Raw genomic sequence first — 25,642 nt, 5'->3', positions numbered from 1 at the left:
GCACACTTTTTGATAGAAATACTTTCTAGAGTCACTCCTTCATTCCATTTCCCACAATTCTTCTATCTTTTGTTAATTGTTACTGTCTGTCAGATCTCCCTTTTGTTGTTACACCTTTGCTATTTGTATCTGTCTGCCAGACTCCTTGATTCAACCACCTTTTGTTCTTTGTTGTATTACCTCTGTTACTGATGAGCAACCACACACAAATTAATCACTATTCACCCTTTATTCATATCTACATACATAAGTACATGGTGTACTTTGCAAATGTTCTGGGTCGGCTTACCTTCACAGACTCATGCTCTGTGTTGGTAAGCCCACCGTATGCCAGAATACCAAAAAAAACACCTCACTGCAACAAGTTTCAAAGGACTAAGAGTGAAATTTCTTCAACAGTCATGTTACGAGGTGGGGGCCAAGAGAACCCAAGCGCAGACACAGATAACTGGCAGCCAAGAGAATAAATGAAAGACCTACATTAAATCAAACAGCTAAACCAATGCAAAAACTAAGCACTGAAATAGAGGGAGCAGAACAAAACCAAACTACTCTAAACTAAAACTAAGAATACAGAAACAGAAGTCTACAATACTAAACAGAGATAAGGAGAGGTACTTACACTATGGGGGAAAATGACAACCGAGAGGGGGAAACAGGCTGGGGAAAACCCAAGAACAGACAGGAGAGCAACAGAGTCCAAGAGGTGTGAGAGCAGAAGAGTCCATATAGCAGTTCAGAGGTGGCAGGTTTGGTGGGGAAACAGCTTCTATGATCTGACAGAGATTGAGTGACTGAGCGGGGTTTCAATAGTGAGGAGAGCTTGTGGACAGGTGAGCTGAGTTTACTAATTACTGCAGCTGACAGTCATTGGGGTAATCAGCAGGTAGAGTGCAGGTGGAGCAGGAGGGCGAGTGGCAGGGAGAGAGCGAGAGACATGAGGGAGAGGTGACAGACAGGGAACCAAAAAGGCAGGACAAAACAGAAACAGATCAGGAAACAAGAAAGGAGGAAAAAGAGGAAGAAAGGGGGAAGAAGGGCAGGGGCCAGAGCAAGATCCTAACACGTCAGTTCAATAAAAATTGATCATACTCCATCTGCTAAAGAATACTGCAATATAATGTGACTGCTCCTGTTTCTGTGTGGAGTTTACATGTTCTCCTTGTGCGGTGTGGGTTTTCTCTGGGACTCCGGCTTCCTCCCAAAGTCCAAAGACATGCTGAGGTTAATTGGTGATTCTAAACTGTCCTTAGGTGTGAATGTGAGTGTTTGTCTCTATAAGTAGTCCTGCGATAGACTGGCAACGTGTCCCATATCTTTGTCCTAGGTCGGCTGGGATAGGCTCCAACCCCTTCATGATCCTACAGAGGATTACGCAGTGCATAGCTCATGGATGGATCCTCCTGTATCTTGCTCCACTGGACTTCTTTATGGTGCTATTGCTGCATTTATCAGTACAATAGTATCACTTGCAAAAGGAATTGTGGCCAAAACATAGGAAACAAAAAGTAACTGGAATTGTCCTTAATGGTGTCTAACCCAATAGAGACACACAGAGAGAAAACCAAAAAAAGAGAGACACACTGAAAGTGGAGGTTGATTCATATCAAACTATCCTTTTGTCTCGAAGTGCACTCATGCATTGGGATTTACAGTGATTAGAAGTACGGCACCAACTTTTATCGACCAGGAGCTCTGGGCCTTGAGCTCAATACTCTTTGTCTGGCAAGGAGGCCACGAGTTAATGTGCTGAACAGGAGAACAGGATGGTAAAGTGTGGAGGGAGAGCAGGAGCCTCCATCAGATTGATCTGCTGCATCTCAGCGGACTGCAGGAAGCAAGCAAGCGAACATATATCCGTGCTGTAAATACGCGCACAAGGAATAAAGACCAACCCTGGATGTATTCTTACTAGAGCTAGTTTATTATCATCACTGTTATTGTTTTTTCTTCAATCAGTGTTGCACAATGAACCCTAAAACAATACAAACCACTAAAAATGGTCTATTTTGCCTTTTTACACATATACATACAGTACATACAGTACATACAGTATATGTGGATATGTATACAGATTTATAACTTATACTTACGACACTTTGGTCTAGAGAGAGTGTAGGAACAACTTTGTGAAAACGAACAATAGTGATCCCTGACGATGCTCCGAGAACACATATTAAATCATCTCGTGTTAACCTGAATTAAACTGTGGCAGGAAACTGCAGATATCGGCAGTGACCTCAGCAGACAGACAAAGAACAACAAGACCGACAGGCAGAAGAACAGACAGACAGACAGATCGAGAGACAGACAAGTGCAATTATGCATGACCATGGGCTAAAAATAAGGATTTGTGCTCCCTGTATTCCTTTGTAGTAGTTTACACGTCTGGCATGGTTTCTGGCTTCAGGTTGACACCACATCTGAACCCTGCAAGACTCAGGAAAAATAAACTGCATAGATAAAACAGAAATTATCCTAATTTTTTATAACCTGTAGTACCTGTAAAATCAACTCAGTTGACGCAAGAACAAACTGGCAGACAGCTTTGCCTTTCTATTGAACTTTTTTGTGGTCTGCTGAAATTTAGGCACAAGAAGACACCAGTTTACTCACTACAAGAGCAAATAAACAGATGGTTCTATGGAAACCAACAGTAAGTATTAAGTAAACAGCATTAAGATGTTTATTTTATGTCTAATTTGATGCTAATCTTTAATTTTCAACAGCTGCATCAGGAACCAACTGCTCCTGTGAATATCAGGATTACTGCTGCCCATCACCAGTTGTTACAGCTAGTTTCTACAATGTTTTTTAAGTATACTGTTAATATATCAACACGTAACAAAGACAACGTTCTGGATTTTACAAAACCTGAAGTACATCCAAATGTAGTAAGGGCTGCAAGATTATTTGATGAAGCTACCTTGATAAAGCAGATTAAATGAGTTTTTGACTGGTAACGTCTTAGCAACCAGGGAAATGTGTTCTACATTTCATCTTTGACTGTTTCTTATTTGTCAAGATTGAATGTTCTAGAGAAATACTCTTCAGGGGCTTAAATCCCAGGAATGAAGACTTAACTTCAGCACTGGATGAGTTTCCTGTTTCTAATCAATTCTAACCACCTCCAGTGGTGACAAGTTATGAGAAGTTTAAATCCTATAATCAATAAAGCAAAGTTTAGTTTGCAGCTTTAACGATTACAACTAATCTTATCAGTTGTTCAATTTTATGTATATGGCTAAAATTCTTGCGAACTAGCAACACCGGGTGAGAGCAGGTCAAATATTCTTACGCCTACGTGTTCTATATGTCAACAACATATTGGCAGAAATTTCTCTATAGGACTAAAAACTGTTTTGCCAGCAGTGCTGTGAGACCGAAGTTACCGTGTGGTGATCTATACTTGTTTTTCTCTTCTTTTTTTTTCTTTTTTTTTACAATGTATGGCTCTGTTAGCAGACTTGAACAATGGAGTTTTCACGGAGAGGCTGTTATTGACTTTCATCTTTGATGCTAAATTTACAGGAGAGGTGTGGGGGGTCGCTCACACCTGCAGAGCAGATTCTACCCAGGAGCTCTTACTTCAGATAAAGGATGACTGAGTGGCTTTAGCTCGTGTTGACAACATTGATACAAAGCAGACATTCTCCGCAAGCAACGGCAGTTTGTGAAGGAAAATGAAGACAACTTGTCACTTTAAAGGTAACACGACTGACAGGTCCTCACTCCAAGTCACTCATGTGAGGATGACTGGTGGCAACAGGATGAGGATGAGGTCATCATCAGGCATCAGCGAGGGCGAAGCAGACGGAGATTTATCAATGGAAAAGGTCACTCAACCTATTAGCATCAATACACACCATCAAAACAGACTGACCGACAATGTTAAAGAGGACCATCAATAGTACCATACTGAGATCACAACATTATTTCTGCCATTATTTGGCTAAATATCACAGTGTTACCATCACAAGTCCAATAAGGATTAACTAACACTTTTCACGTCAGCTTTGTGTTTCTCATGCAGATCTACTGTGGACAATTCTCTGCCTAATAGCCTTAAATACACTGGATTCAATGTGCTTTCTTTACATAAGTATGTAAAATATAATACTGATCTCAAACATTAAAGTACAGTTACATTAAATCACCATTTGACAAGAGTATAAAATCTCAAAACTCAGCATTATTCGACATCTACAGTCATCGGGGTCTCAGAGCAGAACACTGTGAAGATAAATGCATTGGAAACGTCTTCAATTTACAATCACATTAGATGGTCGTTTGGTGCCACAACTCTCAGTACTGCGTAATGTAAAGGATATTTTAAGAAGGAACTAGTTGCACCAGCTGTGGGTCTCTAGAAAAACCAGAATCTCAATACGTTAGATCTCCTAAATGTCCTCACTACTGACATCATTCACAGACATAATACAACAACACAACCTTAATCTAGCCAGACGAAGCCTATTATGACCTTCTGACTCAATCTGGTTACCTGTGATTAGTAAATGTATAATAAGAGACAGACCTACACAGACAGATATGCAATCTGTTAGAGCCATATCCTGGCACCATATTCAATATGAATCAAACCCTGCACATGACCAGTCCAGGATACTTTCTATGGAAAACCTGAGGATACCTAAAGGAGTATGAATGAAGAACAGATGAATCTCCCTACTATGTTATTGATTAACTGAATGATTGCTGTATAAATTGTCAGAAAATAGTGAAGACTCTACATTTTTCTCTCAAGCTAACATCTTTAAAATGCTTTTTCTGTCCGACTCAAAGTCCATCCCCCAAAACCTTCAGTTTGATGTACTGTCAGACAAATAAAAGCAGCTACTTCTCAATTTAGAAAATTATATCTGAATTGATCTTGTGAATGTCTTTGTTGTCACAATATTTTATGGACATTGTAACTCAGTGTTAATATGTGTCCCTATATGGTTGTTTTCATCCAGTTTGGCTGCACTAAGGATAGAAATTAACTATTTTCTAAAGGGACAAATGACACATTTAAATGCATATTATTTTACCAGCATTTTTTCTCATGTACCTAAATATCCAACAAGGATGGCATCTCTCACAGCATATCTGTCTGAATTGAGCACAAAGCAGAATTCTAGGAGGGCAACTGAGTCCAGCAGACTAAATCTGAGACCTGTTGAGATACATATAACACAAGGATCAGAGAGTCCCTGAGCACACACTCTCCTTGACCAGAGGTCAGGATTCTTGAACAAGGAACAAAGGAGGCCGACTAACTGACAGGAGCAGTGTTTGGTGATGGAGCACTTCCCAAGACTGTCAAAGATGTACGAGAAAGGCCCCTTTTTCCACAAACTATGTCAGCGAAGGAAATATCTGGCCTCCTTTGTTGGAGGAGCTGCAGCACCAGTCAGTCAGTGGTAACAGCTTCGAGCACTCCAATGAATCGCACAAGCTCTAATATTTTACAGTAATACGACAACCTGACCTATCGAAGTCTAATCACGTAAACATGATCGTCACTGCACCACGTTCCCGGTGAATCAGGTTAAACAGTGTGGCACCAAAACCCGTCACATCCACAGGGGCGGGCAATTTCCTGCAGGAGGAGATTAACCTTAAATTACACCAAGGGACAGAGGAAGGAAGGAAGGAAGAAAAACACACCACTTATATCCCAAGTGAAATTACTCTCAACAGAGGTAAAAGAAAAAAAAGAGAGATAAAGGCTGCTGCAAGCCCAGGGAGAAAATATCACAGGAGGTTCGGAGGTTAATAAATATACACAGAGGAGACATTTAGGGTGGCATTTGTTCTGCTATTTCAACAATTACCTTTTTTTCAACCGCCCCAACACTTGCGATATGATATTAACACCAAAAGTGAACCGCTAAATACAACAAATAGATGCAAGGAGAACATCTGCACATAACAAATAAATTTAAAAGACATTAAATGATAGATGATATAAAAAATGGAAACTGTATGATGCTGGTTTGCATGAGAAATTCAGATGACAGCTGTGAGGACACGTACAACTCTCAAGAAGGATGTTGTGAACAAATTTTAAAAAGCAGAGTCCATTATCTTCCGATTATCTGACTCGACTGTAATCATTTTGTCTGTTCTGTTGGATTCATTGCATGCTCTGTCACCTGTCAGTAAATACGCAGTTGTTACAACATTTGCTACAGCTTGTGTGCCGAACAGATCACACAAAACCATCTGAGGAATAATGCCAGGAAGCATTCTGGATTCAGCACCACAGATGCAAAGAAAAAACCTGAATAGAGGTAAAGGTTAGCTTGTCACTCAAGGCAGCAGAGATGTGACAAATGAACAGAGGGAATGAAGGTCAGCTCAACAGCCATTTGAACAAATTGTGTAGGAGTTTAAATTCAGCTGATTTTTGAAAAAGCGACTGTCCGTAGCTCGTTGACGCTCCTTTTGGCAACATGGAAGATATTATGGCTCTCAGAAATTCACATTAATTCTGATTTGAAATTACAACTAGGCAGCTGTTCCCCCCCTCCCTTGGCCTACTCACAGAAACCATCTGAACTCAGGATACCAGAGGTAATAAGTCAACTTCAGTCACAAAGGAAAATCAATAAACCAATCGTGTGAAATTGTGTGCGAGTTGGAGTTGTAAGTGCCGCCCACATTTTTTTTTCTCAGTTTGCTTTATTCATGGGGGGAGAAAAAAAATCCACATAAAACATAAAATAAAACACAGGTGAGAAGAAATTCAGTTAGAAGCTGGTGATATGGAAGAAAAAAAAAATCTGACAATAAAAACCAAAAGTTACACATTCGCATCCACTACAAATTAAGCATGAAATTGAACACTTTAAATAGTTAGTGCACGACATAAAGGTCCTAAAAAGTTCTCCCTCCATTTGTGAGTGTTGTTTGTGTTTCTGTCTACTTTGTCTGTCTGTCCAGCATGTTTGGACAATTGCAACATCTACGCTTTTATACTCTATTATATATGTATATAAATTATATATGTGTGTGTACTTTCCTCTCCTTCATTGTTCGTACTCTGTATGTTTCCTTCATTAAGACCTGAGAGAAAGGCCAAAAACACGGTTGAGGTAGGTAACCATAATGCATCAAAGCGATTTCTGTACAGTATGTGACGACACTGCGCAGAGAGCCGGCGAGAGAAGCACCTGTGATTGTTTAGTCACCCAACAACCGTCTACCGCCCCCGGGCCGGCTCTCTGTCTGTGGTCGTCAGCATCCAGCGATACTGAAAGTACGGCGTTCCTGAAGCACTTGAACTAGTCAGCGTTGACAGGAGGGAGAAGGCTGAGCAGCAGTTGTGGTTTTGAGAAGAGTAACAGTACACAAGCATGATCAAAAACCATCACATCTACTGGACACCCGGAGTGTAAAAAGGCTACTGCTTCATTTCAAAAAAAGGAGTCAGGTACAGTGATGTGAAAACAAAAGGACTAAAAGTACTGCAGCAACATATATTCAGAGAAAGTTTAGAGATACACTGCTGTCAATTTTTTAAAAACAGAATAATTCAACATTTTGGAAAATAGCTTAACTGCTTTTCTGTCTGGAGATTTACATCACTCTCATGCTGTTAAAGGAAGAACTCCGCATTTTGGGAAATGTCTGCATTCACTTTCTGGCATTCGAGCAGTATTGTTAAAGTCAGTGTCAAGGAAATTCTCAGAGATTTGTCACTAAACACATTACATCTGTTAAAAACTAAACTACGTTAAAACTGGAGCTCATAAACATTAGTGGGAATTGCTACACTTACTACATCAATTGTTTGCTAGCTAGGCATTCCTTTTGCAGAGGAATTTACAAAGCAGCTTGACTTCACAATTTAAATTCCCAAAGAAGGATGACATGGATTGATTTTGCGATGAGTTACACTGAGTAGTTTTACAAACTGTCACTGGAGACAACAGGGATTGATAATTGACTATTTGAATATAGGCATGGTGAAGTTAATGATGCATAGACTTTAAGCATTAACATAATTCAAGCAGGTGAGTTACATAAAAATTCACCTCCCTCACTGCTATCATAAACAGAAATATAAGCTATAGAGCTCAAAATAGTTTTTAGTACCAGGCTGTAAACATGTTTATTTCAGCTGTAGAGTTGAGCGTTTTAACATGGAAGTCTATGGGGACTGACTCGCTTTTAGTTGCAGCCTCAAGTGGCCATTTGAGGAATTGCAGGGTTTTTTTTACACTTTCTGATGATCTACTGCTAGCGAATGGCACTCATCGTCCCACCAACATCTGGTGCTATTGTTGGCAGTACGTTCTCACCAATGTTTGCATAGTTTATTATAGCAGGTAACTTAGTCCAGGCTGTGGCTTCATATTTAATCTACTACCGTTTAAAAGTTTGGGATAACCCAGCCAATTTCATGTTTTCCATGAAAACTCACTTTTATTCATGTGCTAACAGAATTGCATAAGTGTTTTCTAATCATCAATCAGCCATTCAACACCATTAGCTAGCACAAAGTAGCATTAGAACACAGGAGTGACGGTGGGTGGAAATGTTCATCTGTACCTCTATGTAAATATTCTATTAAAAATCAGCCGTTTCCAGCTAGAATAGTCGTTTACCATATCAACAATGTCTAGACTGTATTTCTGATTAATTTAAAGTTATATTCATTGATTAAAAAATTATATTTGTTCAAAATTAAGGACATTTCTAAATGACCCCAAGCTTTTGAACGGCAGTGTATATGACAGAACTATCAATCATCCTATTTTTTTACCAGAAACAAAATAAGTTTTTCCAAAATGTTGTACTGAAAATGCAGGGTAGCTAATTTATAATGTCTTGAAGTTCAATCTGTTTACAGGCATTAATTTAACATATCTGTGGTTTTAGGTACGACCTGTCCAGGGTGTCCCCTGCCTTCGCTCGAGTCAGCTGGGATAGGCTCCAGCACCCCCCGCGACCCTAGTGAGGATAAAGCGGCGTATAGAGGATGGATGGATGGTTTCAGGTACAGTTGGATCGATTATCCTTCAGCTATAAGTTCATAGTTGAGAGACAAATCACTCTTTTCAGATCAATGCCAGCAAGAAAGTAACATTTCCCATAATGCCAAACTATTCCTTTCATCACATCAAGGATACTAGAACAATGTTTTAGGAAATTTTGATAAAATTTGTGCTTAATTTTCTTTAGTCTTACTCGCCATATATCTATGAAAACATTCATTCAATCACACAAACAAATGGTAAATGGTCTGTATTTATATAGCACTTTTTTTTTTACTATACCTGCAAGGTATAAAGCGCTTTACATGATACGTCATATTCACCCATTCACACACTGATGGCAGAAGCTGCCATGCAAGGCGCTAACCACAACCCATCAAGAGCAATTAGGGGTTCGGTGTCTTGCTCAGGAACACCTCGACATGAGCATGATGGATCGAGGATCGAACCGGCAATCCTTCAGTTGCAAGACGGCCACTCTACCCACTGAGCCATGCCGCCCCAAACAAACATGCAGGCACACACAGTTCATGCCAATTTTAAATAAATCTATGGCATCCACATATTATAGGCTTTTGCTTCTTGTCCAATTGAATGCTAAATATCTCATTATAACGAAACAGTCCTAAAGATATTATCAGCAATGCAGTGTATCTCTAACAGTCTTTTCATCACATGTGAAAAAAGAACATTATGATCTTTTAAAAGAAATAAAATCTAGGGCAAAAAAAACTTACATTGGAGCATCATAACTTCATACATATTCCCAACATACTGTAAATCATACAACATGTCATCATTCTGTCAGTTTGCATGAGGTACTGACAGAGTATCTACAAACACCACATTCATCGAGAGAGGGAAACCAGGACTGCACAAAGGGGAGGGAAGAGGGTTTTCTCATGATGCAATAAACAGACAAACAACAACAACAACAGCGACAACATTAACATTGTTATCTTGAGGTAGAACATTAATTTCAGCATTTGGAAGTGCTTTATGTTGGATACTCATTTTTTAAGTTTTACTTCGACAAGCAGGAGAAAAGAGACGATTCTTGATATCTGAGGTAGAGCGGCACCTGATCTTGTAAATTTTCAAACCAATCAGTTCCTCCGCGTGTAAAGTAATTGTGAGCTCAGGGGAAGGTAAAGTCCCTAAAAGCTTCCCGCAACACATTCATACCGGCTGAGGTAGGTTTTTGTAAAATTGTAAGGTTCACACAGCCAAGTCTAGTGCCTGTATGAAGGTTGAGAACTCATAAAAAATGTTGAGATCACTGACACAAAGTCCTGAGACAGAATATAGTGAATCCCTGGAAGAAGGCTGAAGTCTTCTGTGAGCGACAAGGTGGAATCATTGGTAGGTGAGAGCAGGCAGCAGGAGTCTCTGACATCCACAGAAAAGTAGAGACAAAACCAATAACTTATGACCGCTTTGACATATAGGTGATAAAGATATATATGTATATATATTTATAAACTTAAAAATAAAGTCATTGTATAACAAGGACATTCTGGGGCCTCTATTCTCTGTGCTGCCCAACACCAGAAAATTAACAGAAGACCGAAAAACATTTAAGTGGCCTGCCTAGCTAGAAACAGCCGGGACCAAAAAACAATCTAATATACAGTCCTAGATCCTCCAGAACCTGTTAACTTACTAAAAAAAAAAATCTTTGCACAAAAGGCAAAAAAAACTACTTTGAAAAGAAACACTTGTAAACCTGAGTGAGAGAAGAGTCTACATGGACACGGGAGCGTGTCATGTGAATTGGACTTCATACATGATTAGCCTTGGTCCTGTGGAGCTGCTGCTGCTGCACGAGGCTCCTGGAACTGTGTCTCTCTCTCCACCGCAAACTCGTCCAGCGGTATCGTAGACAGCTGAGTGTCGTTCAACACATAGGAGTCGGACTGAAAACACATGCAAACAACAGCCATTACACATTTTGGAGATACAGTAGAGACAGACATGGAACACGGCATGACACGGGATGACATACAACAAAAGCCTTTGGCCAGAAATCTGCAGCCACATGACAAGTTTCATACTTTAATCATGGTAAGGCCTTTAGTTGAGTCAGAAGCTATAACATACCTCAATGAAAAAAACATTCAAGCTTCAACCTACCTTCACAGCCTGTAGAACATACTTCATCCAGCTTTACTGTCTTGTATTGCTTTCATTTTAAATTGCACTCTATTACAGTTTGGGTTATGAGACACATCTAAAGTTCTTCAGATCATATCAAAACCCAATGACAGATGTGATTATAAAGCTCTGAATGTCCCCTGTCATGTATGAGCTGTATCTGTCATGAGTCACTACGCCATGTGAAAACCCGCAGTCAACAGCGAGATCTGTCTTACAAGGATTTTTGGAACTACTCATAGGTGTGTATTTATGACCTCAATCTGTATCGCCGAGGAAAAATCAAATTCTGTGTCAGGATGAGCCAACCTTCATGTCGGGGATCATCACTAGTGATGAGCGGCGGATTTGTGGCTCTGGAGACCACGCAACAGTTTTCAAAGCAAATGAGTCTCCAAGTCTCCAAATCCAAAGACCAGGTGAGGAGTACACCGAGAGCATGGTCTTGTTTTCTTGACATTTACGGGGTTGTGCAGCATGAATTTGTGCTCCAGGGGCTGACTGTCAACTTCGAGTTCTGCTGCATCGTCCTGAGGCGTCTGAGGGGCAACAGCTTGACCTGTGGCATGATGGCATGTGGGTGTTGTTGTTGCTCTGCGTGTTAGAGCAGTGCTAACGCTCAGGTTTTTTGACTGCAATGTCACAATCTTCATTCCCACAGACCCTTCATCCCAGATTTAACTACTTGTGACTTCCGTCTCTTCCCCAAAATATAATTCAAGCTGAAGGGTCGCATTTTATCCCAGTTTAAAATATTCAGTGCCGATCGCAGATGGTACTTCACATGTTTACGTAATGCGACTTCCAGGGAGCGTTCCAAGCTTGAAAGCAGCACTGGCTGAATTTAAATCAGGTACTTTTTTTATATTGGCGCAATGTCAGAACCTTCTGATCACACCTCAAAGCTACAAATATGTCCAACAGTGCAACAAACGACTAACACGTTTTAAATGACCTAGACCAGATTAGCTACCATATTCGCTGTTAAGTCTAAAACAAACAGCTTTTGTGATGCTGATAACCTCTTTCAAAAAACAAATGCTGAGGCTGCACAACAATTCAGCCTCCACTGACAGATTGAAGCACTTTTGTTGTACAGTATATAATCCAAGAGGTCATAAACTGTCTCCTATTAAAATAGCTTTAACCGTATTGTTTGTGGAAACGCATATGAACCCTTGTCGTCGTCATCAGAACTCACCATGCATGTATCTTGTGAGCTGGGTTGAGTGAAAAGTCTCTCGAGCTCGTTGCTTTCGACCGCTTTCTTCCCTGCTGCGCTGCCATTGACCTCCATCTCTCTCCTGGCAGCCCCGTTTAGCCCAACGGCCCCCTGGGAAGAGGAAGAGGATTCCAGCACCGCACTGTGTCCTGCCTGGGGGGTGGCCTGAACCGTCTTACACATCATTAACCTGGAGATCACACACACATGAAACACGTGTCGGCCGTGGACTCTCGATAGACAATAACACAATTGTTGGCAAGTTGCTTCCATCGGCTCCATTTGTTGGTGCCATGGTTGTGCACACGGTGTTTGTTCGGACCTGCCGCGGTAGCTGAAGACGAGGAAGAGCATGCAGAAGACGATGCAGGTGACTCCGATGTGGATGCCGATTATGATGCCTGTGGTGGATGTTTTGCTCTGTTCATCTTTCACACAGTCACACGAGCCGTCCAGCACTGAGGACATACAGGAGATACAAAATATGAGCAGAATATGATGCATCAGACACAGTGGGAAGCATAAAATTTCATTCACTGAGGTGATACACACTGTAAAAAATGTATCTTTCTTAAAAATTAATGTTTGCATAAGGTATTAGCTGTACTTTTTCCACACTTTACTGTTTTTTAACAGATTTTCACAGTTTTGTTAACCCTTGGATGCACAACATGGGCCAAAAGTGACCGATATTCAGTGGAATATGGGTATCTTTTGACTCATTTTGTGCATCAAAGGGTTAAATTACTGGGATTATCAAGTGAAATCACTGATAAAGTACTGATTTACCTGTTGGCTGTAAAAACACACACAAATAATAACAGACCAAAGCCAGGAAAGTAAATATGTAAATAATATCCTGATTAAAAATGTGCGTTTTTATAAATGGCAATTTCTTCTTTTACAGTGTTTACAATTTTTACTGTACTAAATCAGAAATAATTTTACAGATATTTGTTGTTATTTGAAAGACAAAATATCTACATTAAGAATTGAAAAATGGTAAATCATTTTTAACTGTTATTTTCTGTATTTTCTGTGTTTGGTTTAATTTAAAAAAAAACTAAAAAGTATGAATTCACATGCTAACTGTACAAAATAAAAAGTAAATTATGTCTGCATCAAATATTTTTATTTTTACAATGTGTAATTCACTTTTTTATGATTTGCATGCCATGTGAACATAAAATGACACCGTTTTACTGTGTTTAAATCAGCTTCAGTTACAGATATTTGCTGTTTCTTTCACAGTTTTTGCAGTTTTTGAACACTATTCCACCACTTTGATGCATTTTCTGCGGGGACCTTTGCTGCTAGATTTTCACTGCTGTGGGTCTGTAACTGTGTCAACAATCACCGGATTTTTCCACTGCCTCCCGAAGTGAAACAAATCGCATGGTGGCGTTTCCATCTCCGTGCTGGTTGTATGCAAGCAGCTTTATCTCATAGACCAGTGAGGAATCTGGAGAGACGAAGAAACACAAAGAAATCCAGTTTTCTAAGCATTCTAAGTTGGCAATTTTTTCTGAAAGTGCTCCTGTTCTGCTGATAAGACAAGTGTCCTTTTTCTTGCTGCTAATACAGGATGCTCCACTAAAAAGTCTTTGTGAAGTCAGAGTGCTTTTATTCTATGATGAATCTTCAGCACATCCCCAAGCTGGGACTCTGACATGCTCGATTATTAAAATGATTACGTTTATAGAAATAGCCGGTTAACGAGAAACACAAGTTTGCTGTGGGATAATAAGACTATGTGTCTCACCCAGCTGAGTGATGTTGTATTGGGTGACGTTGCGAGGGAAAGTGATGGGACCAGTGAATATCGGTGAGTGCGCTCGTCTGTAATACAGTCTGAAGCCTTGATGCTGGCCCATCTTAGATGAAGACTCCCACGATGCCAGTACAACGCTGCTGTTCACCACCTTTGTGTAGAGGGAAGGAGGAGCTGGAACTGCAACACAGCACAGGAAGTCAGCCATAGTTTAATCAGGTTTTGGCAAAAATAACCAGAGGCAAACTTAGCTTGATCAAATAGCATCACAAAAGAAGAGGATTAAAGTCAGTGACAGGGTTTTAAGGATGGTCTTCTGTTTTTGAGATTGAAATCTTTGGTTTTCACTCAAAGTAAGCAATAAAAACCTTTCACGCATCTTGATGTGGGTGGAAGATATGATCTATGTGTGTTCTGTTCACAACTCACCCTCCCCATGAGTGCTCTCAGTGACACTGTCCGACGGCTTGCTGGCCCCGTGGGATGTGTAGGCCTTGACGTAGAAGTTGTAGCTGGTGGAGGGCTCCAGGTCCCGGATGATCTGCTGCAGCGTCACCTTACTGACGGCCTCCTCATACTCCATCTCCACTGGGTCTGAAGGAAGTACAACATGAGGTGAATGAGAGGAGTAACAGAAAAGGGACGCAAGGTTTGAAAAGAATCAGAAACAAGAAAGGCATAAATGGGAAAGAAGGCATGGGTGGGGCAGTGAGGGTGGGGACAGGCATTAACATAATGGAAAACAATGTGAAGAGGGAAAACAATAAATACAGTCTCTTTCTGTCATCGTTTGTGGTTATTGCCCATTTTGCTGATTTTATAAAAGCCGCTCTGTTAGTTAATAGCTAATAGCTAATCTAGTTTCGTCCAGGGAGCTTGGAAAACAATGGCTGGGTGAATTGCAGGGGCGGAGTGAGGAAATGAAGGGGTAAACGAGGGGGGGAGTTCTACAGGATGTGTTAAAGCATTTTATTGCTTTTAATTCAGAGACATCCAGCCATAACCACTATCTACCTCCAGCACTCGATCCATTGGGCCATTTCATCTAGGAAAGGTAATTACAGCAGATCCTACTGGTTGGCCCCCAGGGCCTTTAATTATTCCTCCAGTAGAACTACTGAGGAGAACATCAGCTGGCACTACGAGACTCTCACCACACACAAAATCACACACACAGTTGCCCAAAGCTGTAAACAAAGTCACTGCATGTGCGTAAACAGGCATGAACACACACAGGGCAGCATAGCGATACTCCACACATATGGGACCCAGAAATCAGAAATTTCGTCATTTTTATATGCCCCTGTGGCGAGTAGGGACTTGTACTGTAATAATGAACATGTTTTAATCGTTTACAGGGAAGAATGGAACCCGTTCCTGTTGATATAGATCTTTTTGTTCCTGTAAAGTCTAAATGCACTTATGTAAGTAGTTTATGAAACAAGCTGTTCCAAATGAGCATAATCCAAGCATCAAAACAGTGTAGTTTCTACATTCTGCAACTGAGCAGTCTATAGAACTCAAATACTAAAGACAAACATTTTCTAAAAGTGGATCTGTGTGTAAGCAGTGCTTGTAAATCACTTTTTTAAAAAATGCAACAAACACACAAACCCTCTGTGTCAGTTGCAGTGACGAAGGAGGAAGAGCCACATTAAATATAGAAATTTAAAGGCTGCTACTCTGTGTTACATCTGAACTACAGCGACACATTGGCCTAAAGCTCCACTCTATGAGTAATATTCATGTACGTCCCCAAACCCTCCCAAAATAGCGTAGCTGATAAATAACTGCAAGGTCAGATGTGCAACTCTGTGACTGGGTCTGTGGCTGGTTGCAGGCTGTTTGCCCCAAAGCGCTAATGGTGCAATCCAACCATGAGTGCAAAAAAAAGAAAAGGAAAATTTGTATATTTTCTATTCTTGCTTGAAAATCTAATTCTGAAGCAGCAACCCAGAGGATGAGAAACAATTACAATTTAAACTGAGAATCATCCAAAAATGAATCAATAAAGTTTCAAATCTGTTTGACTCATTTTGATGGGGCAAACCGAACAAAGAACTGCAAAGTATTCCACAGTATAGGATATCTATATTAATGCTCCCTGATTTGCTGTAGTTTGTGGTTAGAGTATGCTAACATAAACACATATTTCACATAAACATTTAGGTGCAGCCAAATATGTTTACATATTTTGCAATTATTCATGAAAAGGTCTTGGGTGTCAAATAGGACTTACTAACATGAAAGAGACTGGGGTTTCATTTGCTATAAGTCATCTATCACTTATTTAAGAGCTTTACTGTAACATATTCTTATGAACTATGTAATGTACTGCACTGCATACGACCATCTGACTTTCCAACACCGTTCTACCTGAGGTCCTGCGGATGTGTAGCACATAACCGATGATGTCCTGAGTATTCTGATCGGGCTCCTTCCAGGACACCTGGATGGTGGTGGGTGAGAGGGCATCAGCCTGAACATGGGTGGGAACACCAGGAAGTCCATCAGCCCAAAGCACGGTGAGTCGGGCGCTGGCCTGAGTGGAGCCGGCGCTGTTCTCAGCGATGCACTGGTAGATGGCCTCGTCGTCCTGGCTGATGCCATATATCGTCAGCGTGCTGAGAGAGACAAGGTGGAAGTAAAGAAGAAATGGGAAAGAAAAAACAGAAATGGGCGAGTTTAGTTTCTCTGACCGTCATAAGAGCTAATTGTAATATACTTCCTCATTTAAACTGCCTTGTGTCTGAGCAGAGAAGAATTCTGGCTTATATATTGAAGGAGTTTTTTTCAGTAAAGCTGCACAATAACAGGACACATTTTTAAAAACGTCAACCACACTGTAGTTGGCTGAGAGCGGCCATGATTTTTGAAGGTTATGTAACTCCGCAGGGAGACGTGTGCAAACTTTCAAGTGAGTCAGAATCACGGCCACTGAGGTATGACCATTTAAATTTATCAAGTTGATGTAGTGCCACAGATGGCAGAAATGCCATCTAACCTTGTGGGATCACTCACAGTTGACGTGTGTGTTAAAGAGTTATAGCAGTCTATGTCAAATAGGCCACGCTCACAATAATTTGTCACAAAATCAAGGGGGAAAAAGAGTTCTGAAGGTTTTTCTTAATCATCTAAATGTGTCAGACATCTATTTTACAGATTGGAAATCTGATGGTGGAAGTGGCCTATACTGTCAAAAGCCAGCTTGATGTAAATATATTATCTACTGCTGGTCAAGCATCATATTTTATTATCAAGGCTTGCGAAGTATTGTGCGATTCCAGCCTTCAGATGTCAGAATGTAAAAAGTGCTGGTTTTTTTAAGAACTAAAAATAGGAAATCTCTATAAGTAAAGCGCATTTGCTTGAGTAAATGCACTTAATGTAGATATTCCATAGCTTTGATAAGAACTGCATGTGGCACAAAAGAAGAATGTGGCATGTCAAGGTACCGCATTCAGCTGTGTGAGAGCAAAGAGATTTGTGGAGCGCATCACACATGACAGACAGCGGCGGTACGTATAGAAGAGCCTCACTCATGCAAAGCACATACTTTCAAACTGATTCTTTTCTGCTGCAACTCCCGTGGGAGTCGATAAGTCTATTTCAGTGGTTCAAAAAATTTAATTTTCCTACATCAGTGAAACCTTTCATCTGTCCATGCGCACACATGAACTCACAAATCTCTGGACACACACACACACACTCGCTCACTCGCTCGTCTCTATCTGCCACTCTGCTCTTTGTCCTCATCTTTCTATCTCGGCTCCTTTCACTTCCCTCCCACCTGTCCTGTCTACTGTTATAGAAAAAATATAAGGCAGCACTGTGAGCTCATGTGTGTAAGTGCGCATGTTGAGTAGGTGTTTCTAGACAAGAATACATAATCCCCTCCACAGTTTGCTTGTCTTCAGGCAAACGGAAAAATAAAACACTGAGCATACTATGGAGACGGGGCCCCTGTGGTGTAAAACATTTCTTCATTCCATTATTATACCAAGGCCATTTCAGCTGTATTTACAGTGTAAGACATGCTGCAGGAAGCTGACAACAAACAAATAACATATACCTTGGGAATGAAAAAAATAAAAAAAAACAGCTTGAGTTATAACTTTGTCCACCTGAATATGGTGTATACCCTTGATCATGACAGTTAAAGACATCAGAAACATTTTTCAAATAAAGATAGGAACACCGCACGGCTTCGGCTTCTCGTGCTGTGTTTTAAGTTTAAATTGCAGAATTGAATGCCACAGGAGCTCAATACATCCTGCAACATCCAGCTAATCTGTCACCTGCAGTTTGTAAGAGCCTGCTGAGCAGAATGTCTTCTTCATTTGATGGACAGGAGGCGTCCTGAGTGTATTAAATGAAAATTTATTAAGAAATGCTGTGGCAATCCGTCGAGGAATTCTAAGCAATTTATAGAAAGCCCAGCACGTTTGGCCTGTACACGGGTTGTTACTGGACTCCTTCTGGACCTGTGAAATGGGACATGAGGAAATTGGCATTTCAACTGTCAACAGTGCTGACTTCATACCAGCCTCAGCATGGTTTGTTAGGATGGATTTTTAAGGACGGAAGACGTTCGCACTTCAGGGTCAGCAGGTAGGACGGAGAATTGAATCATTCTATTTCCTTTTCCGAAAATTGATGTGCTGGGATGCGCTTACTGTACGTCTCTCACCTGGGTTAGAATCGGCTGCGAGGTGGAAGAGTCATTATTCTATCCAGCTGGCCAGGTGGATTCAATCTGTATAATTATCGGGTCAAAGAGGCCCTCTGTACTTCACCCTTTCCGAGCCAATCTCACCTCTGACCCCCGAGGTGGTAGCAGTCACCAGCCCTCAGCTCGCTGCTCAACCATCACTTTTCTGACAGCCTTTCATATCAGCGATGGATGGAGTGTTTGCAGACAAGCAGCCTGACCAGACGCCACAGACAGCAGCAAAGAGGCCCCCAGGGATGCACTATTCAATGCCACCGGGGCTGGATGGGCCCCCAGAGCGTGTGAAGGGAAGGCAGGCAAATTTCACAAGACGCTGCTTGTTTGAGAGGTACACACTCTTGCATGAATGCGGACATACAGTATATATGTGGCATACACATGGACTGATCATGTGGTCAAATTCCACACCTGCCGCCAAAACATCCTCTACAATTTCCACGACAAAAGCTTTAGTAGTTTTGACTTATTAATGCATGTAAATATACGAAATGTCTCCTAAATGAGCTGATATTCAGATTCATGCATATTTGCTTTGTGTCTTTGTAATGATTGCAGTAGTTTTTGCTTAATTGTTGGCAGTTCCTTCATTTAAAAGACACAAAATTCTGTATTTTTAGCGTAGTCTTTGACAGATTCTTTTCATGGGTCAATCATTTGGCAAATGAGGATCATTGTGTTGTTCTTTGAAGTAGGTGTTGCTGTTTTCGACTTTGCTGCAATGGCTGGAAATGTAAACCACATTCCTTCTTGTACCAGGATATTAGCCAGGAAATACCTGACAGATGCCGGATGTTTAGATAAATTGGTTATGGGGCTGAATCACAGTTGTGATTTTGTCCCAAGAGGAACAAAAACATACATTAATTTAGGAAAATCCTTTGGATTAGCAAGCAAAACTAGTTTTGATTTAAATGAAGTTCTCTGTAAAGTTGAATGCTGTATTAATAAAGTCCTTTCTAGAGGTCAGAGTGATTTTATATACAAAATTTTCTCAATTATGGTGCACAATTTTTCATGAAAAAGACTACAAAATGACACATTTTTCCTCTTTTAAAAGACTTGTTCAGTCAGACCGCTTTAGCAAAGTTCAGTCTGCATCAATATACAGCAGCAGACTAAAGATCTATACAATGTGTGGGGAAGAGAAAAAGTCTGAGTGACAGAGAAGCAAAGATGTGGTAGGTATGTGGTCTGAATTTGGGCTATTTTCTTGCCTTAGATGAGCTCCAAATCTGAGCTCTCCTGTCCTGACAGGCTGACACCATCATTTACTCATCAGTTCAAGGTCATTTCACAGATTGACGGATAAGGCCGAGAGCCAGGGGAACGGCTGACAGCGGGGCTTTGGGTCTGTTGTTCAGCTGCTGAGGCTGTGTTTACTCTCCGTTGTCTCTGAGCAGCACCCCATCAAAAGCCAGCATGGCCATTCTGGATTCAGCGAGAGGGAGAAGGGGGAGGGAAAAAAAACGGTGGGGACAAAGAGAGAACAGGAGGAAGAGGTGGGGAAGGGGGTAGGGGAGGAGCGATGAGCTGTCTGTGGCCTGAGAGGAGGGAAGGGCCCAGGGATATGACTGATTATAGGCAGGGTCAGAGTTCAAGGCCAATGCCCAGGCCCCAGCTCTCTGTAATGGGGGCAGGAAGGGGGGATGTGGGGCACAGAGAGGGGCCACAAACAAGAAAGGCAGGTCCTGGTGAAAGAAAGTGGGGGAAAAAAAGAAAAGTGAAGAAAAGAAAAAAAAAGTGCTTTGAAAGGATTCTGCTACAAAATGCACAGGTTTGTGTGGTAGCCTGGTCCTTCAGATGTTGGCCATTAATTACAAAACACACCACGGCGCTCACACACACTTGAAACGCACCATTACTTAATATATAAAGTTGTCCACACAACTATAAAATGATCTGAAATTGATCTAAATGATACAAACTGAGTGAATGTTCCTCCGCCACAGGGGGAACATTAGATCTTTGTCATCAGTTTTAGGAGCCACTTTTACAAAATGGGCCAGTGAATAAAATCAAAAATAGCATGTATCAGATGAAAAGAGTGAGTATTTATAGGTCAAAACTAATCTAATTACCTGAGTAACAGTCAAGGGACATTATTGACCATCTGCTATATAAACAGACGAGAATAATTTGCAGTTTATTTTCACTGTGAGTAAGAAAATGGTTGGCGGGCCAGCTGGCGACCGGCCGCGGACCTGTTTGGGCTGCGTGCCATAAGATGAGCATCACCCAAGATACAGGATCACTTTAAAAACAATACAGATTGGCTTTCAACCTCACGATTATTACACTGTCTGATGTGATCACAGCTCCTATACGTCGGCTGATCACACGTGTCGGCTGTGGAGACTTAAGAACGAGGCGAGCTCTTCTACATAATTAGCAGCGGCTCTCACACAGGCATCAAATAGCCACGATAGCATGTTTCACAGCAGCCTGGTCAGCAAAGGCTGATAATGAATGGACTAACAATAACGCTGGCAGAGTGTGTGATCGTGTCACAGTGTGTGTATGCAGGTGTGTGTATCAAGATCTGGGGCAGAAAGAGGACACACACAAACACACACACACAGCTTTGCTCTTAGCAGCGATGCTTGTTTACAGAGACAGGCAATCAGCTTCAGCCTGACATCAGTGCATCTCACACCGCATTTGGCGTTCTTACGTTGTCTCTGTGTGTGTATGGTGTGGAAAGTGTGCAGGGAGTAAAGGGCAATGCACTGGTGATTTTTCAAGTCTGATTATGCGTGTGCACAAAATGAATGATGGCATGCACCACGGGGCTATTTGTGCACATACAGACTCACTTGCTTTTTGTGTACATGTGTGTGTGTGTGTGAATGAAATGTACAATTGATTCCCCTTCCCTTCCTTGTCTGATTTGCTCTTGAAGGTCAGCTCCATGAGAGATGGCTGAGAGGAGAAACCACTCTGTGTTTGTGTGCATCTCCGCACAAACACACACAGCCACGGCAAGTAACACACATTAATTAAAACCTCTCTGCAAGGTATATTTCACTGTATGTCCAGAATGTATATATAACAATAGAATAATTGTGATGCCCAGGGCTGCTGAATTCATTTGCATATCATTAGTTTTGTTTAGGCTCAGCTCAGGACATAAATTGTGCCCTAGAATGTTCCCTGCCTTCAGGACCTTCACTAAATGCACCACATGGCTTTTTGGGACTTCAGCGTTTGATTTAACTCTGCATTGCTGAATTAATGCATATAAAACTCAAATGTACAGGAAGGAAACTGCTCAGTGGGAGAGCAACATGTGGCTTCTCCAATGCATGCAAATGAGATGCAAGCAGCGTAAAGGACAATTGGACAAAAGCACGGAGTGTGTAAACATATTCTAATGCAGCTAAACAACAGTGAGAAATTAGCAGGAAATCAAACCTGATTTTGCTTATTTATCTGCAGATTGAACAAATGAAGAGTTCATTTGCAAAAACAGATAACTCCATTTTGATACATTTTCAGAAAACTTTTTTGTTTACTTGAGATAATATCAATCAAACTGAAGTTGAGTGGATTTAACTCAGTCGAAAAACACATGACAAAATAGAGAAAAAATAAATTATAAGTGTTATTATTATTATTATCTCAAGTAAACAATAAAAAAATGAGTTTTCTGAAAACGGACTTACCTGTTTTTGCAAATGAACTCTTCAAATGTTTTATAGTGAATGAATTTGACAACTGACCGAGCAAAATGTACTCACTCTTAACTATAACTTATGCATCTGATCCTACAAACTAAAGCATGATTAATATCATGTTTGGGCCACTAAAAAGGATGAATTATACTCAGTGAACGGCTGAAGCTTTGGTTAGACTTTGATGCCGTCAGAGCACCAACTTCCAAGCTTTCTCTTAACTTTATTTAAATTTGTCAATTTAATTTTACCAGCCCAAACAACACAAGGGATAGTGGACATGAACTCTGGCTTCTAATGATCAAGTCCTGTGCTTTTTTTTTTTTTTTGGTTGCTTCCCTCTCACACTTTCTAGATTTGAAGGAAAAAAAGAATGTTGCAAGCTGAAACAACCTGTTCACTCACTCATCAGAAAACTTTGATTTCACATTTGAATAATTTGTGCAGCAAAACCACCAAAATGACCCTGGTACTAACGTCGAATATGATTTTCACTGTACTTGCACTACAGTAAGCCAAACAACATGTCTGCAATAAACACAATTAGCTGTACATCAATATATTTTATAGGAGACAGGATCAAATGTCTGTCGGTTTGCTTTTCACATTCAGATAATCAGTAATATTACACCTCAGACTGTGCTAATGGACGGCACTGTAATGTGTTTTAGCGCAAATTCTTGAGATGCACCTCAAGCTGCTCCGTTCTCTAAATGGCTGACTGCATTTCCTGGTCAACTAGCCGAGTTTATGAGGTAATTAGCTAATGGTAGATCTCAAGCTGAAGCCTGCCTCCTTAACCAATCGCAGCGCGGGGTTCGTGATGCATGAGATTCATATTATAGCAGGTCATACAGTAATAGTGGCAAGTGGAAAGGCTGTGATGCTCTGACCGCCCGCTCCATCTTCCTCTCTCTCTCCTCATTTATCCCTCCTGCCGACTCATCACTTCTCTTTTGACCACCGGCTCATTTCTCCCCTTTTTAATTCTACATCCAAGTGTGGCCTCTCATTTGTTTCCTCCCGCTCTTGGTTCCTCCTTTGTTAGTCCCTCGTTCCATCTCTCTGACTAATATAGACCGGCGGAGACAAGTGGGAGTGGAGCCGTGTATGTGAGCGATGGAGGTGTCTGCTCCCTTCACTCACTGCAATGAAGTGCAAGTATTGATTCTTTTTGGTATATGTTTAATATATTCACTTCATATTTCTATTTTTATGAATAATAATAACATACACGGATGATTGGCTGCCAGGGTCAACTTGGAAAATTGAACTTTGCGTGTGCAGCAGTGACAGAATTTACTCAAAACACACATCGTCAGTTTACAATCATCCACCCGGCAGTAAGCAGTGCTTTTCCACATGTACATCTTGAAGAATACCTTCAAACCGTGTGCAGAAAAATATTAGAAGACAGTCGGCCGTGAACTCTTATCAGCCATTATTCTATAAAACTCAGCATCTCTGAGATATTATATATTATTCATCAGCTTTTCCCTGAAAAGTGCAAGTGGGAAACAAGAAGGCCACACTTTTAAATATTAACAGAACCAGAGAAAAAAAATGTGTGATTAATGTGTTACACACACGCACACCCACATATATATACTATATATATATATATATATATATATATATATATATATATAACCTACAAGATGCATGTCTAATGCGACAGACTGCACTGCAACACAATGAAACAGGTCCTCTAACATGTGGCCTTTACAGTGGGAGTGAATGTGGCGTCTAACTGAGCTGCTTCCTCCTCCTGCTCATGACATTCCTGACGACTGCTATGGGAAAGTGTCCAGCATCCAGTCAATACGCAGCTCACATAAAAAGGCACAAATAAATTGAGGCTCGTGTCTTGGCAGGCATGAGTTCCAGGCAGCTGCAGTGTTGGAAGCAACAGAAATGCAGAGAAATTGAACATCTGATGATGCCAACGGTCAGATCAAGGCAGCGGTGATTAATACTGACACCCATATTACTTCTGTCCAGCTTGGCGAGGATACTCTGGTGGCTGAGAAAGAAATCTGGCCTGTGATAATAGCAGCTGGCACTCTACATGGTGACTTTCAAGTGATTTCAGCTTAAAACTGAATAATAAAATCATGGTACTACTGTGCAGATCAGCTGTAAAGCGTTACTGAGAGCAGGTTTTGAGCTGATAGGTTGTGTTTATAGTTTCTATCTGCAGTAATAATGCAGCTATAAAAGTTGGCGATTTATCAGTACTTGTGGCTTTTACACTTTCTGATAACCCAAGGAACTCTGTGCACATTTATTCCATGAGGCAGGTACATAGGAGAGAGATGAGTGAAAGTTTAATCAGACATGCCATTTAACTTGTAAAGACATATTTATTGCCACAACGCATCAGGCAAATAGCTATTTAAATAGCTATTATTTGCTTGATGAATGCTTTGGGTAACACTTTCCTATCAACCATTATATGTTAATTAGCTGTAAAGAAATGGATTTTGCTCCGATTGCATATTTTTCCAGGAGATTAGTAATTCTAGTGGTGTTTTATACCAAAGAAAATGCACTTGACATGTTTTTTGGAACTCAAGGATACAGATAAACAGAGCTTTTATCAGAAAAACAGACTGAAGATAAACAAAAAGGGGCACTTTTACCAGCGCTACAAATGATAGTGTCAACAAAGACCTGTTTTTCAGAGGCAAAATCTCAGAACAGATCCACAGAGTTCGATTTACTCCAGGGCTACTGTTTTCCTTGACTATCTTTTTCACCATTCCCGTGAATCTCTCTGTGCATGAATACATTTACACATGAATACAAGTTGCTGTTATTTTACCTGTTGTTGTTCCTGAGTTTGACGTGGCCCCCAGGCTCCAGAATCTGGCCGTTCTTCAGCCAGGTGAGCTGCGGCTCAGGTTCTCCCTGCGCCTGGCAGGTGAAGATGGCGGTGGTGCCGACAGGCCGCGCGATGGACTGCGGAGGTTGAACAAACTCCGCCGGGGCTGAAAGAGAAGGGAAACGGAGGATCAGACAAGGTGACCTCATTCGCACTTCCAAGCAGCAAGCCTGGATACATCAGCAGCAGAGAGAAAGAAGGAG

The 25,642-nt window shown here is 40.9% G+C and overlaps 1 protein-coding gene across 2 annotated transcripts in view; it reads right to left on the bottom strand.

The window, feature by feature from the left end:
* Nucleotides 1–1,903: 1,903 nt before the first annotated feature.
* igdcc3 (immunoglobulin superfamily, DCC subclass, member 3) overlaps nucleotides 1,904–25,642 on the bottom strand; it is a 67,629-nt gene continuing 43,890 nt past the window's right edge. For both annotated transcript variants that reach the window (XM_051941766.1, XM_022200922.2), the window contains exons 7-14: nucleotides 25,380–25,545; nucleotides 16,529–16,776; nucleotides 14,582–14,746; nucleotides 14,144–14,332; nucleotides 13,739–13,843; nucleotides 12,704–12,839; nucleotides 12,361–12,571; nucleotides 1,904–10,921 (exon numbers count right to left, since the gene is read on the bottom strand). In XM_051941766.1, coding sequence (XP_051797726.1) covers nucleotides 10,796–10,921; nucleotides 12,361–12,571; nucleotides 12,704–12,839; nucleotides 13,739–13,843; nucleotides 14,144–14,332; nucleotides 14,582–14,746; nucleotides 16,529–16,776; nucleotides 25,380–25,545 — 1,346 coding nt within the window. In that variant the 3' untranslated portion in view covers nucleotides 1,904–10,795. The remainder of the gene's footprint in view (nucleotides 10,922–12,360; nucleotides 12,572–12,703; nucleotides 12,840–13,738; nucleotides 13,844–14,143; nucleotides 14,333–14,581; nucleotides 14,747–16,528; nucleotides 16,777–25,379; nucleotides 25,546–25,642) is intronic.

Source organism: Acanthochromis polyacanthus, chromosome 2 (genome assembly GCF_021347895.1).
Source record: "Acanthochromis polyacanthus isolate Apoly-LR-REF ecotype Palm Island chromosome 2, KAUST_Apoly_ChrSc, whole genome shotgun sequence".
Lineage (NCBI taxonomy): Eukaryota > Metazoa > Chordata > Actinopteri > Pomacentridae > Acanthochromis > Acanthochromis polyacanthus.
Note: the sequence above shows the minus strand (reverse complement) of the source record. Positions and strands in the feature narration are given on the sequence as shown.